The sequence below is a fragment of the Corvus hawaiiensis genome, chromosome 13 (assembly GCF_020740725.1).
Source record: "Corvus hawaiiensis isolate bCorHaw1 chromosome 13, bCorHaw1.pri.cur, whole genome shotgun sequence".
In the NCBI taxonomy this organism is placed as follows: domain Eukaryota; kingdom Metazoa; phylum Chordata; class Aves; order Passeriformes; family Corvidae; genus Corvus; species Corvus hawaiiensis.
The window spans coordinates 2575488-2588514 of record NC_063225.1 but is presented as its reverse complement, the minus strand read 5'-3'; the positions used below and the strand labels follow the sequence as shown (position 1 = coordinate 2588514).

The window sequence follows — 13027 nt, the reverse complement described above, 5'->3', positions numbered from 1 at the left end:
GGTGATTGGCTGCGAGGCGCCCCCCGGGGGCCGCCGGGCCGCGGCCGCGCGCCGAGCGCCATTCACGGCGCTGCCCGCCCGCACGCGCCGAGCCCATTCACAAAAAAAAACTTCATTCATAAAACCGGCGGCGGCGGCGGCGACCGGGGCTGCGGCGGGGGCGGCCCGGGCGCTGCGGAGCTGCTGCCCCGCGGCGCTGCGGGAAACGGCCCCGGAGCCGCAGGAATATTCGGTTGTTTCGGGATTATTATGGTGCTGAAGGACTTTCCAGCAGGAATTAGCGAGACCGACGCTGCTCAGTGTTTTTCGAAGAATCCTGGGTTTGAGCCTGACGGCGGGGCAGGAGCTGCAGCGCGGGGATGCTCTTCGCCTCTGAGGCAGCGGCGATGGAAGTGCAGAGAGCCGGGCACCTTACGGGGTTCATGCCGGTCTGAAAATACGTTTGGGCTCGTAGCTGTCTTGCTCTGCTTTGTGTGGAATATGCTTGAGCTTTCGCTGCAGCCAGGACTCCGCAATTATTGATGCTACAGCTGTGAGTCTTCAGAGCTAGGTGGGATTTAGTGCCTGTCTTGAGGCAGGAATGAAGGCAGGTTTGGAGAGTGGCTCTTCAGCTTAAGGTGCTACACCACCGATGTGCTTTCCTGTATGCTGCTTTTATTACTGCTTACAAAATGCCAGATGTCCATGCAGTTTTAAACCTTGTCCATTGAGGAAAAGAAACCATTCAAGAGGGAGTCAGCAAAAATATCCAATAGGTTTCTGTTTTGAAAATTGTTTGACTTGCTTGATTTCCATATAATTTATCTACAAGAGCCAATTTATGCAAGAATATCCAGTTACAGATCTGCCAAGGCTATGAGGGAACGCAGCCAGCAGAGCCTCGGTGGACACGTCCTGTACGTAGGGTTATTCAGACATCCAGGAATGCTGCACAGGGCTAAGTACAGCCGATTCAGGAATGATTCCATAACCTCCCTAGATGAAGGTACACAAAATACGTCTTTAAATATCAAAGGTTCTTCCTCCTCTTCCCATTCTTCAACACCCAACTTACTGACAGAAGATGTCTCCTTGGGGCCACAGGACGCCTGCACCACGCTGTGCACGCTGATCCCCCGGATGGCCAACATTAAACTTGCCAACCCGTCAAATCTGCCGGGGCTGAAAAGCTTCTGCCTGGGAACGAAAGAGGTGCCGCGAATTAAACTCACGGAGTGCGTTACCATCCCGAGCAGCCCAACCTCGCCTGAGATCAGCTGCCTGTCGGCCTCGTATCCCCAGCCAGACCTGGACAAGCTGCTCCTAACCCCAAAGCCAGCGGGCGGCTGCGCTGTGCGGGGAGCTGAGGAGCCCGCTCCTGTGGCCAGGCAGGACAGGGGCCTCGCACAGAGCAATGAAAGCACGTCCAGCCAGGAGCCAGGAGCCACCTACAGTGTGCGGGTGAGTACTTCTCCCTGGGCTTCCATTCTCTGACAGAGCTAACAGCTCAGCTGGGTGACCTCCATTTTCCCGCCTCTAGAGTCCATGCCCCGAAATACTGAATTCTCCCGTGTATTTCCTGTCTTCTGGTGTACGTAGGGCTGTGGCGTTGAACTGAGGGAGCTAAAAGCACCCCAGCTGCTTCCAGAGGTAACACAACATCCAATTCCAAAGGACTATCTGTAGACTTTCTGAGGAGTGCTGCTGAGCTGCAACGAAAACGGGTTACTCTGGCCTGAAATGTGTGTTGGAGGGAAAAGGAGGCCCATGAAAGGGCTCCCCATCCCTCACAGAGCAGCTCCACGCACTGGACGCATTCTGGCCCACACTGCCGACATATTTGTCAGGGAGGCTGTGGGGCAGGCACTGCCCAGGTTGTATTTCCAGTAAGGTTTTCTGCTGCTCTTCCTTTCACGGGCAGTATCTCCAAAGGGGGTTCCCTGGCCGGAGCCTCACAACGCAACAGGGAGATGTTCTTCCCTGCATCTTCCTGCTTATGTTGTTCCCATGGCTGTGAGCCTTCAGGAATCTGCCCAAGGAGAGCTGCAAGAACATTGCTGACATGTCCTGGCCAAACTCTCGGTGTTCTTTTTAACTAGCCCCTTTAGCAATAGCAGCAGGTTGGTAAATAAGTAGAATAGGGGTTTGGGCATTTCAGCATCAGAGGATGGGCAAGGTGAGAGGATGAGCAAGGTGCTCATTTCCCCAGAGACCACCAGGCTTCTTCAGGAGCTGGTGAGGAAGCCTCAGATGGGCTGGGAAGTGGCCAGGGCTGCAGCATGGCAGGAGTATGGTGCAGAGGCATGGTGTCACCAGGAGGCAAAGCAGGGCCAAGAGACCAAGGGCTGAGCAGTTGGAGCTGCTTCCAGTCCTTACCCTCTCGCCCTGGCCCTTGCCCTCCCTCCTGTGTGTTTGGAGACACTCACTCTCCCCATCCAGCTTCTTGTGCCCTTTTGGGGCATGGGATTGTTGGGATCTCAGCAGAGACCCTTCTAGGAGGCGGGTCAGACCTACGTTATTGAGACCGCTGATCTATTGTGCCAGAGATCTTTGGCCTTAACAGCATAATCAGAGTCTGAGGAGGATTCAACAATTACATGGAAAGGATCTACATTTATTTTAGAAAGGCAATAATGTGGTGAATTAAAGAAATGCCATAGGGCAGAAGCTGTCCCCTGCAGACTGGAGAGAGGCAGAAATTTTCTTGGTGTTGTTTTAAAAAGAGGAAGTGCTGGGCTCATTGCATCCCCTGGGGGAGGCAGTTGTGGCTGGGTGTGACAGGGCACCTGTCTCACAGCCATGTGTCACCCAGGCCTGATGAGGAAGCTGAGACCCACAAGAGCACCTGGTCCCCCAAAATGCTCGTGCAAATAACAAAGAGCCCAAATATTAATATTTTAAGAGGAGCCTGGACAGCTCTGATTCTCACGCTGTTATGTTTCAAAACACAGTTTGTATGCAGATTGCTGCTGGCTTTACGAGGGGGATATTTACCATGTCCTTGTTCACATTCTACCCATTACACACCTTCCCACAATGCTGCCCATCTGGAGCTGAGGGTGTATCTAAATAGTGCCCATAGTGGCCATGGCACTTATCTTTCCTGCTGGTGTTTGTCATGGCTGTGATGAGCCTGAGGAATATTCCAAGAGGCACTTGCCATCCTCACTCTTGCTTGTCAGGGAGTGCCAGGGAGGTGGCTGCTCCTGAGCAGGAGGATGAGATCTGGCTCTTAGCACTGTCCTGCACCAGTGGTTTCTCTGAGAACAGCAAGGATGATGTTTACTGGACCTAACATGGAGTAAGGCTCTGTGCCTGAGCTTAAATCAAAGCACGAGTCTTTGAAAGATGATTGGTTTTAAAAATGTGCTACTTAACTAAAATGTGAAAAGGAAATACTATTGCCAGATATTTCATTACAATACCATTACACTTTAAAATAATATGGTGAAGGTTGTTTGCAGCATCCTTTGTCTTAAAGGGGTTTTACCGACGTACAGGTTGATCCTCTGCTAGCGGTTTGATGGCGAACGCATACACATAATGCCATCATATATATCTAAAATCAGTTACATGTCTCTAGATTAAAAGGAGCCTGACTATTTCTAACATGGAAGTTCAGAATGACATGAACTGCTCCCTGAAAGTGCACGTGGGCACCAGTGCCCTGCAGAGTCCTGTTGTCCATGAAGGATGCCACTGGTCAGCCTGGAGCAGTTGCTCCCTGCCTCTGTGTGGGGAAAGGGGTCCAGGGCAGCCCTTTCCTGGTCCTAGGTTGCCACCAGCGCCTCTCCCAGGTTCAGGGCAGGGAAATATTGTGCTATTTCAGCTGTAGCCACTTCCCTGGCGCTCAGCACCCTGACACTGCACCCGGAGAGCTGCTCTGCATCGCCCGTCGTAAATAAATAACTACACGCGTGTGCACAGCCGGGCTCTCGCAGGAAGGAGATGGGCTCCGGTGATTCATGGCTTCAGAGCCGCAGCTGTGAATCATGCGCCGGGGGCTCGGGACTGAAGCGTGCCGGGCTCGGGGTTTGGGCTTTGAGCAGCCCCGCAGCGCCCGCGGGTGCGCGCCTAGGCTCCGCGGGAACGCGCCTCGGCTCCGCGGCATCGCCCGCGGGGCACACGCGCCTCTCCGGGGAACCGATTCTCACAGAAACCTGCGTGTTTTCAGGCCATTTGCTTTGTCACAGCCGGAGAACGGGGGCAGGGTGGATTGGGAACGATTCTGTTAGAGACCTGGCCCGAGTGCAGGGATGCAGAAAGTGGTCTTTCAGCACAAAACTAAAAAGACAGGGAAAATATTTCTTTATGGCTGCATTTATGACTTCCCTGTTGTTTTTTTTTTTTTTTTTTTTCCTCGAGATATATTTAAAAATTAAAAGCCTTTGAATAAAACGGTCAGACCTCCCCAGAAAAAATTTCATTTATCAAAAGCTATTCTTCATCACAAAAAGCCCTGGCTTGCTGCCCTTAGGGAAGAGGCTGTGCTGCGTGGGCACGAGGAGTGGGACAGACCAAGGGCCTGTCTGTCTGTCTGTCTGCACCGCTGCTGCTGCAGGGGGGAAGATGAGAGCAGGGCGAGCACGTGAGGAGAGCTAGGCTAGCACCGGCAAACTACTGGTGGGGGTTTTTTGTGCTTAATGATCTTTAATGGGCTCTTTTCATCCTTGAAGGTATCTAGTCTGCTTTTCAGCTGGTTCTGCCCGGATTTTGCGCTGTCTCACAGGTGCCCCGGGGGTACCACCCACGTCTGCAGTGCTGTGCACTGCTGCTGTGGGCTGCCTTGGCCTCTCCACTTCCCGTGATGGGAATGGGAGAGGTTCTGCTGCCTTTGATTTTGGATCTGGATGGAGTTGGTGTTTGCTGGAGGAAACCAGTGTGGTTCAGGCTGAGGAATGAGCCGATTGAATGTCCTGCAGGGCACAAACCTGGGCCAAAGTTCTTCATTAGCTGCCTGACTGGTGGCGGCTAACAGCGTTATGGAGCACTTACCCCAGCCCAGTAAATCCTGCTGTGTGAGGCAGGATGAGCAGCTGAGCTGACTGGCACAGTGGAGTCTGTGTGCTGGCAGGAGCAGTGCCACTGCCAGGGGAGCTCTGGTGGTCTCTGCTTTCCAGTGGGCACAGTGGCTTTCCAACCCCAAGGCTACCACAGGCCCTAAGGAAGGGCTGAGAAAACTTCCTGACAAAAACTACAGTAATTGTGCTTTGCTCATTCCCCACACCCCTGGCTGGCTCCTGGTGTTGGCTGCCAGGGTGAAAACAGAGAAATCTCACAACAGGTTCCTGAGCCTGGCACTCTGCATTGTCCTGCCATGTGCTGCTTATTCACACTGGCCCTACCTAGTGCCTTCACATCCCCTCCCACACAGTCCCTCATCCTGTTTGCAGCCACTTTCTGTCATCTCATGTAAATGGATGTGAAAAGGTGTGTGCATCTTCAATAACTGCTGTTCTCTTCCACCACCTCCCTGCCATCCTGGTGGTGTGGGGAAATGGCAGCCGGCCCCCGATCACGCTCTGTATTCAAACCCCAAGGGACAAAGCAGTTCCTGGTGCCAGTGCTCTCCACAGCCCCTTGCAGGCAGATGGGATATCTCTGCAGATGGGATATCTCTGCACATGTTGCTGTTAGTGGAGCTGTTCCCTTTCCAGCAGGGGCCAGAGAGTCTTTCCTTTCCCTCCCAAGAGCTGCAGCTTGTCTTGGCAAAAGCTCTCCATCCTGCTGCTGACAGAACAGTGGGTTCAGCATCTGCTTTCATTAGCAATATCAGGTCTTCAGCCCTTGGCTTGTTTCACTGTTGCTGTTTTATTTTCTATAGGTAGCTGAATTCTGCAGTTACATCTGTGCTCGTTGCCCCAGGCTGGTTAGTGCACCCTTGGGCCTGTGTCCAGCTTCCCCCAACTTGCCCAGCAGCTCGGTGACCTGGGTCTTGCCTCCCTCTGTGAGCTTCAGAAGATGAACACCCCTCCTTGGACACCACTTTTGGACCTGGTTATCACAAAAGTACCTGGTGAATAGCTTGGGCTGGGGCAAGAGCTGTGGGCTGCTGTGGCTTCCTGTCCCAGGCACCTGTGGTTGCTGCCCTGCCCATGCTTTAGTTTAACCTTCCCTGCAGCAGGAAAGATGAGTTGGCCTCGACCCTGCATCACCAGAGAAGCCTGTTGGGTTTCTGTGGCAGCTGCTGTTTGGGGTGTACAGGACAGGGAGTAGGGGCACCACCTGAACTGGAGTTTGGGTGCAGAAGTCTCTGAGACAAACATTGTCCTTCTCCCCTGCCTTCCCCTTTCCCTCATACATTGGTTGTGCTGCTTCTGAGATTTTGCTATTGAGGGGTTAATATTTTCCTTGTTTATTTGTTAATTATTTTTTTCTTCCTTGGAGAATGTCTTTTGTTTTCTTGAATAGGCTTCTGGTATTCCATTGTCCTTTGGTGTGCTCCATAGGCTTCTCCCAGGCTCTGTGACCCTGACTTCCTCTGCCCCAGCCCCACATCGTCCCCCTGCCCAAGGCTCTGCTGGTTCTCTGTACCCTCATACTGTGAAGTGAAGGTTCAGCCATCACGAGCTGCACCACGTCAGATAACCAACAACAGCTGAAATAAATGAGAGATGCAGTGAGGTGCCATGTTAATGCACTTCCCTACGCAGGCTTTTAAAGGGAAAAAAAAAAAAAAGGTCTTTTGTGAATCATTGATAAGTTCAGCTTCACTCAGGGTCACTTATGCAAAAACCTAATATTGATTTTTCATCTTTGCTTAGAGTAGCTTCCCACGCATCTGTTCAGGATGCAATGGGGACTCACTTATCAGCATATGACTCACCTACTCCTCTAAATTTTTCTTTTTTCAAGGATAGAGGAGCAGCCAACCAGCTCACAGGATGCTTGACCTTATACTGTAGGATCAGAGGTCGTTGCTGTGCTACAAGCTGAGGCTCTGGACATATTTTCCACATTTGCTTCGTTCCTGTTAAGCAGGAATATCTTTAACAAGGCAGATAGCTCTCAAAGTCATTAAATGTTCATTAGGGAAGCAGTTCTGCCAACCTTTCAGATTCTTATTGATGTTCTTCCAGGTCTCTGACCTAATTCTGGAGTTCTCCCAAGGGTTACATTGCTATCTGGAAAGAAAGCAAAATAGGGATAATACAATTGTTGTGGAATCCCTGACTGCACATATAATGTTCTCTTTTTCACACATACATTCATTTCTGAAAGTCTCCAAAGCTGAAACAGATACCTAGACCCAACCCTCTCTGAATGGCCCAGCAGAAAAATTGATTTACAGGCAAAATGAGGCACAGGAACTAAATACGGTACCTTTCTCTGACACAGAATGCTTTCTCCCTCTGTTCAGACAAGGGGACAGAGCATGCACGTCCCTGCCTGGGTTTGCCAAGTTGTCTCTGTGTCCCAGAAGCTTTGACTTCGTGAAGGAGAGGTCTGCACAGGCAGGCTGTGACTGCAGCCTCTGGGCACTGTGTGAGCACTGCAGGATGGTGCCAAGAGGAAAAATGAGAGACCCAGACGTATGCCAGCCTGTTGAAATGAAGAGATCAGACTGCTTCAACAACAGAGGGATGGACATTCACAGAAATGCTGAAGGATTAGTGAGATATGTTTGGGGATATGCCATCACATCCTTGATATTTCTGAGAATTAGTCTTATGCAAATCCCAAATGAGTATAGAAAAAGCCCCAGCTCTGTTCCATACAACAGAAGTGTGGCAGTCAGCCTTTAATAAGAGCAGGTCAGTTTATAGTGTAGGCTCTTAAGAGCTGTTGCTACGAGCTGGAATTGCAACTTCACATCTTTCATCTTCTGCAGAGGTTATTTGTCATCAGACATGTAGCAGTGTGGAGCCAGTGGTTTTCCTCGTGGCCTGTAATGCCTCTGCTCTCTGAAGGGACACTCAGCTCTTCTGCAGGGGGGCTCTGAGTGCATTGGTCTCGTGGGGCTTCCAGAGCCTCTCTGCTCCTGAGGACTCTGTTCTCTCCAGTATTTCCTCATGTATTCCTCCCAGCTCAGTCTCACAGGCTAATAAGTGAGAGTAAGCAGAAATGAAAAAAAGGAATAATTGGATTTTGTGTCCCCAGAGTGCTTTACCTTTTTTTTTTTTTTTTTGTGCTATGGTGTTTAAGCCATTGGTATCTTTATTGCTCTTCTCTACACTTTTAGTAAAACAAGATCTATTTAGGAAGCAGCTTTAGGATGGCTGATTTGATTTTCCATTTAGGCTGTGGTTCTGCATAAACTTAGTGGACAGTAATCACATTTGCTTCCTCCTGTGATCCTTCTCTTACTTGTGTACCAGATATTAACAGTACTCCCTTTTCTCTGTCTGTTTTCCATAGTACATGGGCTGTATTGAAGTGCTACAGTCAATGAGATCCCTGGACTTTGGCACGCGAACACAAGTCACCAGGTGGGTGGTATAAAACTCAGATTCAGACCAAGAATGAAAAGCCTGAGTGCTAATTTCTGTATAAAGCTGAGGGTGTGTGCCAAGCTCTGAGACAATTCTGAATAGGAGTTCGCATGTTTTGTTTTGTTTTTTCCTAAGTGATGATTTGAATTATTTGATCATTACAATAGGCTATTTGCATTGGAAAATGAATTGTTTCGGGCACAGACGTAATTCCTCTCCCAGTTCTTCTGTCTCAGTGAGCCTCCCTCTGCAGTGGCAGCACAGAGCAGACAGCCACAGCCAGCTGGGGACTGGCAGCAGCCGGGCTGTGCACGTGGGCTCGGCGCTGCCTGCACAGGGGAAACCCACTGCTGCTGCCGTGCCTGTGGGTGCCGTGGCCAAGGTGGAGAGCCAGGACCCTCATGGGTCTCTCTGCCACGCTGCTTCACTCCTGATGCAGAAAGTGCCATCAGTCCCTCAATCTAGCAAGGTCATCTAATGAATTTTTATCAGATGTATGACATCGCTTGACCCCATCTGCACCGAGACCAGGCACAGCTGGAGGTGGAGTCACAAGGAAAGCATGTTGAAATACAGCTGTTTCCATCTGTACTGCAAGCCCAAGTTTTTAGGCTGCAAATCAGATAAAGATTAATATTTCATTTTCAGATACAGCTGGGGATGTGGTTTAAATGTGAAATATTTTGTGGTCTTTTGAGAACTTTGCAACTTCTGTTGCAGACTGCTGCCAGTTTCTGGGTGTAGATTGTTAGTACCCCCATGCCTGTGGGGTGGCTGAAATGTCCTGTCAGAAACAGAAAAGCAAAATTTTCTTTTTACATTTATTCTTGCAAGTCTGGCGCTGCAGGAGTGTTTGAGTTTTCAAAACAATCACCCTCTTTCCAGCTCTGAGTGCTGTGTGCTGCTGCAATGTGCTCACGGTCCAGCAGTCAGGACTAGCGCTCTGCCAGGCAGCCCCAGCAGCCCAGCACCTCCAAAGGCTTTTTGGAGACATGGGTGGGTGCAGGTTATATTGACCTGGCCTTAGACATGCTCCCTTGTCTTCTCTGCTGCTTCTCTGGCACAGTTCATGCTGAGGATGCCAGGAGTGTGGCTGAGGCTTCCTGTGCCTGCCCAGCTTTTCCTTCCTGCTGGCAGGAGATTTTCCGATGCTGTTTTGCTTGCTCAAGTTTGTATCAAAGAAGTCATGAAGAAAGGAAAGCAACATGAAGAGATTAGTGTTGCATTTATACTTGTTGGCTCCCAGACTTACCAGCTGAACGGAACTGAAAAACCTGAGTCCTTCAGTGCCCATAGACTTCACTTTAAAGCTGTCCTGTTTGTTTTATATTCAGAATCAGCAGTTGTTGACATTTACAACTGGCATAAGCACACACTCACCCAGTTCCTGCATGTGGGTATCAAGAAGTGCCTGAGATACCACTATTCTTCCCTCAGGTGAGTCCTTTCCTGACCGAGAAGAGCCATGTAATACACTGAGCCCAAAGCCCAGGCCACTCAGTTCTTCACAGCTCAGCTAGAGGGTGAGGTTATCTCCTGTTTGCAAGAGGTGTGTGTGCTGCTGTGCTGAGAGAACAGAGCTTTGGATGGTTTGTCTGGAAAATAATGAATATGAATTACTGCGTGACAAGAGCTTGGCAACTTAAATTTGGGCCAGATAGTAAGGTTTTGTTAAGCAGAACTATGTCAAAATTTAACAATGGAAGTATTTCCATCACCTAAAAAAAATGCCACTGCTGACCTTAACACGAGAAATTCAAAACTTAAACTGTTTGCAAACCAGATGCTGAAGTGCTGAGCTCACGCATGCAAACTTTAAAGTTCGATCAATGACAAGCTGACTGGAGCAAAGATAACATTGATTATTCCCCTATTGTTCTCTCAGGGGAGTAAGTTTATAGAGACATGCACAATGCACCAACCAAGGAGCTGCTGGAAATTATCCCATTTTAATCGTGCCTGTTATTGAACTGGGGTAAAAAATATTTTTACTTTGACGGCATTGCACTAAACGAAGAGGCATCTTCTGTTTTGAGGTGAGGTAGAAAGGGTCTCTAGTTATGTCTGCACCCTTCCTTGCTTTATATGTATGTGCATGCTTAGTTACCTCATGTTATCTAAAATTGAAGATGTTATTTATCTACCTTATGAATGTTGGAAAGATCAACAAACTCATGTTTGCCAAAAGTGCAGTGAGGCATCCAAAGGCATGAACATGGAGGATTTACTTTCTGTTTTCTTGCTGGACTTGCATTTTCAGTTGCTTGGCAGGCACATGGTTAGGGAAGGCAGAAAGTGGCCTCTCCAGTGCTATGAATGACCATGGGGTGTAGAGGTGCTGTGTGGCCAAATGACCACAGTGCAGCAAGGGAAGGGCTGGGCACTGAGGTGCTCTTCACCCTCGGTGGCTGTGGGGTGAGGAGGTTGGCAGAGGAGATTCCACTGCTTGTTTTCCAGCTCTCTGCTGTTGCCCGCCCATGACCCAACTTACTTGTTCTTAGGACATCCCTCCCATTTTGCAGAAATCTGTGATCTCAAACTCTGTGTAGATGAGAAAAGTAACACCAAGAAATAACAATAAGGGTAACAGATTCTTCTGCTTGAGGGGCTTTGTATTTTTTTTGTAATGGTTAGCCTGTGCTTGCTGTTCTGGATACAAGATGTGTTTGGGTTGTCACCCTTGTGCTGTGGCGGGTCCTGCCTTAGCTGGACCCTGATATGTTCTTCTCTTGTCCAGCCCTTCAGCTCTTTTCCTCTTACACATTTCCCACTTCTGTTAAATCAAGCTGATTATCAGTCATCAAATTTGGGCATTTCTGGGAAAAGGGTTTCTGCATCTTGGATTGGGACATTAACATGCAAACCCGAAAATGGTCAGGCAGTGAGGGGTGAAGGGCATCTGAAATGTGCAGCCGGGGAGGGCTGCTGGAAGAAGGCTGACTTTGTTTGGAAGATTAATTTCAACTTTGTTGAGCCACATAATCCCTTTCTGTTACATGGTGTAGGCAGGGCCCTAGATGCTTAAAAGCAAATCCTCAACAGCATGCTTGCTTGCTTACATCAGCCCATCTTTCGTCCTTTATTCTCGTTTTGGGGGAACAATAAACAAAGCAGCTCAGTGTTGCTGCCCACAGGCGTTCTCCCGCACGGGCACGCTCTGGGAAGAGCAGGAGCCGTGTCTGCCACAGGTTTCACTCCAGGGCTGCAGACCTAGAGAAAACCTGTGGACTGTACTTCTGAGCAGGCCTGAAAAAGGAAAAAAAAAACCAAACCCAACTAGTCTAAAGGCTTATGGATACCAAAAATGGGTGACTGATTTCAGTTTATCGTGGACGCATCCAGAGTTTCTTTTCTTCCTAGTCTGTGGTGCAGGTTCTAGTTTGTGGAAATGGCTGCATGTAGGAAGTGTTCAGTTGTAGCAGCAGGTGTTACCAAACTCCTGCTTTTCACACCTTTAAAATAATATTTGTGAAGTTTTGTTAGATCACTTGGAAAATCACCCAGACATGTGCAGCAAGAAATGTCTGTAAGATTATTTCCCCTACCAAAGAGAGGTAATAGAAACTATTAAGTAGAAATGGTTTGCCTACATTTTGGTTCCTTTTTGCTGGACAGTTGCTTCAGAGTATGGTGAAGTGGGCAGTCAACACACTTGTACAAGAACAGGCTCTGTGGCTGGCATCTCTGCCTACAACTTTTGATTTCACATGGGCTGCCTGACATGTACAAGAACTCATTTGTCACCAAAAGAGACAACTTCTCTGTTTTTCCAATTTGTTCTGTATCTGGTTTTCTTTCTAGGTAGGGCTAGACTTGAAGGCTCCAAGTAGCCTTAATGTCTTGGCTCTGATTTTAATTTCCTTTAATATTGAATGAGAAGATGAGTTCTCATTTTCCAAGCTGATTATTGGAATCTGCAAGTTCATCCTGCAGGATGCCTTCCTCTTTTTTTTTTCGTTTTTGGCCTTCCTCCTGGTACCAGGTAAATAAAACAGGAGCTAACCAAGAAGGGTATCAGGAATTTGCTTAAAAAAGGTATTTTCAGTTGTGTAGGGGGAAGTACTTTGCCTTTAAATGCTAAGAAGGGTCAGTGTTTAAAAGGCTGGGTTTCCATCTTGTGTAGCCCACAATGAGGCCCCTCTTCTTCCCTGCTGTTTTCACTCAGAAAATATTAATTATATTTTGCTGTGGGTGAGGTCTCCATTCATTTGACAGCGTCCAGGTTGAATTTCTCAGGATGTTCCCTGGCAGGAAGCCTCAATGTGTATCACTGATCTTCAGTGCTTCAAGCACGTAGCCCACTGGTGTGGCAGCCTGTGGGGCACTGAGCAGGGGCAGCAGCGATGCTGGGGTTCACCAGCACTGGGCTGGCTTTATTTCCTCTCTGATCTGCAGGGTCCTGGGGGGACCGTGCTCCTCACTGGGGCACCTCTGCTTCATGGGACATACCTGGCTGGAACCTTTTGTCATTGTGTGGTCTCCTGATATTTTCTAGCCCTTCTGAACCAAAACTTTCTCAGGAGATGAAAGCCAGTGGTGTTTTCCTCCCACACACGCGCTGGGATCTGGAAACAGAAAAACTTTCCTAAGCAGCTCGTTTCCTAATTAGCTCTTTG

The 13027-nt window shown here is 48.9% G+C and overlaps 1 protein-coding gene across 2 annotated transcripts in view; it reads left to right on the top strand.

The window, feature by feature from the left end:
* Positions 1-119: 119 nt before the first annotated feature.
* The window catches only part of SHC4 (SHC adaptor protein 4), a 28751-nt gene continuing 15843 nt past the window's right edge, over positions 120-13027 (top strand). For both annotated transcript variants that reach the window (XM_048317957.1, XM_048317956.1), the window contains exons 1-2: positions 120-1440; positions 8338-8408. In XM_048317957.1, coding sequence (XP_048173914.1) covers positions 856-1440; positions 8338-8408 — 656 coding nt within the window. In that variant the 5' untranslated portion in view covers positions 120-855. The remainder of the gene's footprint in view (positions 1441-8337; positions 8409-13027) is intronic.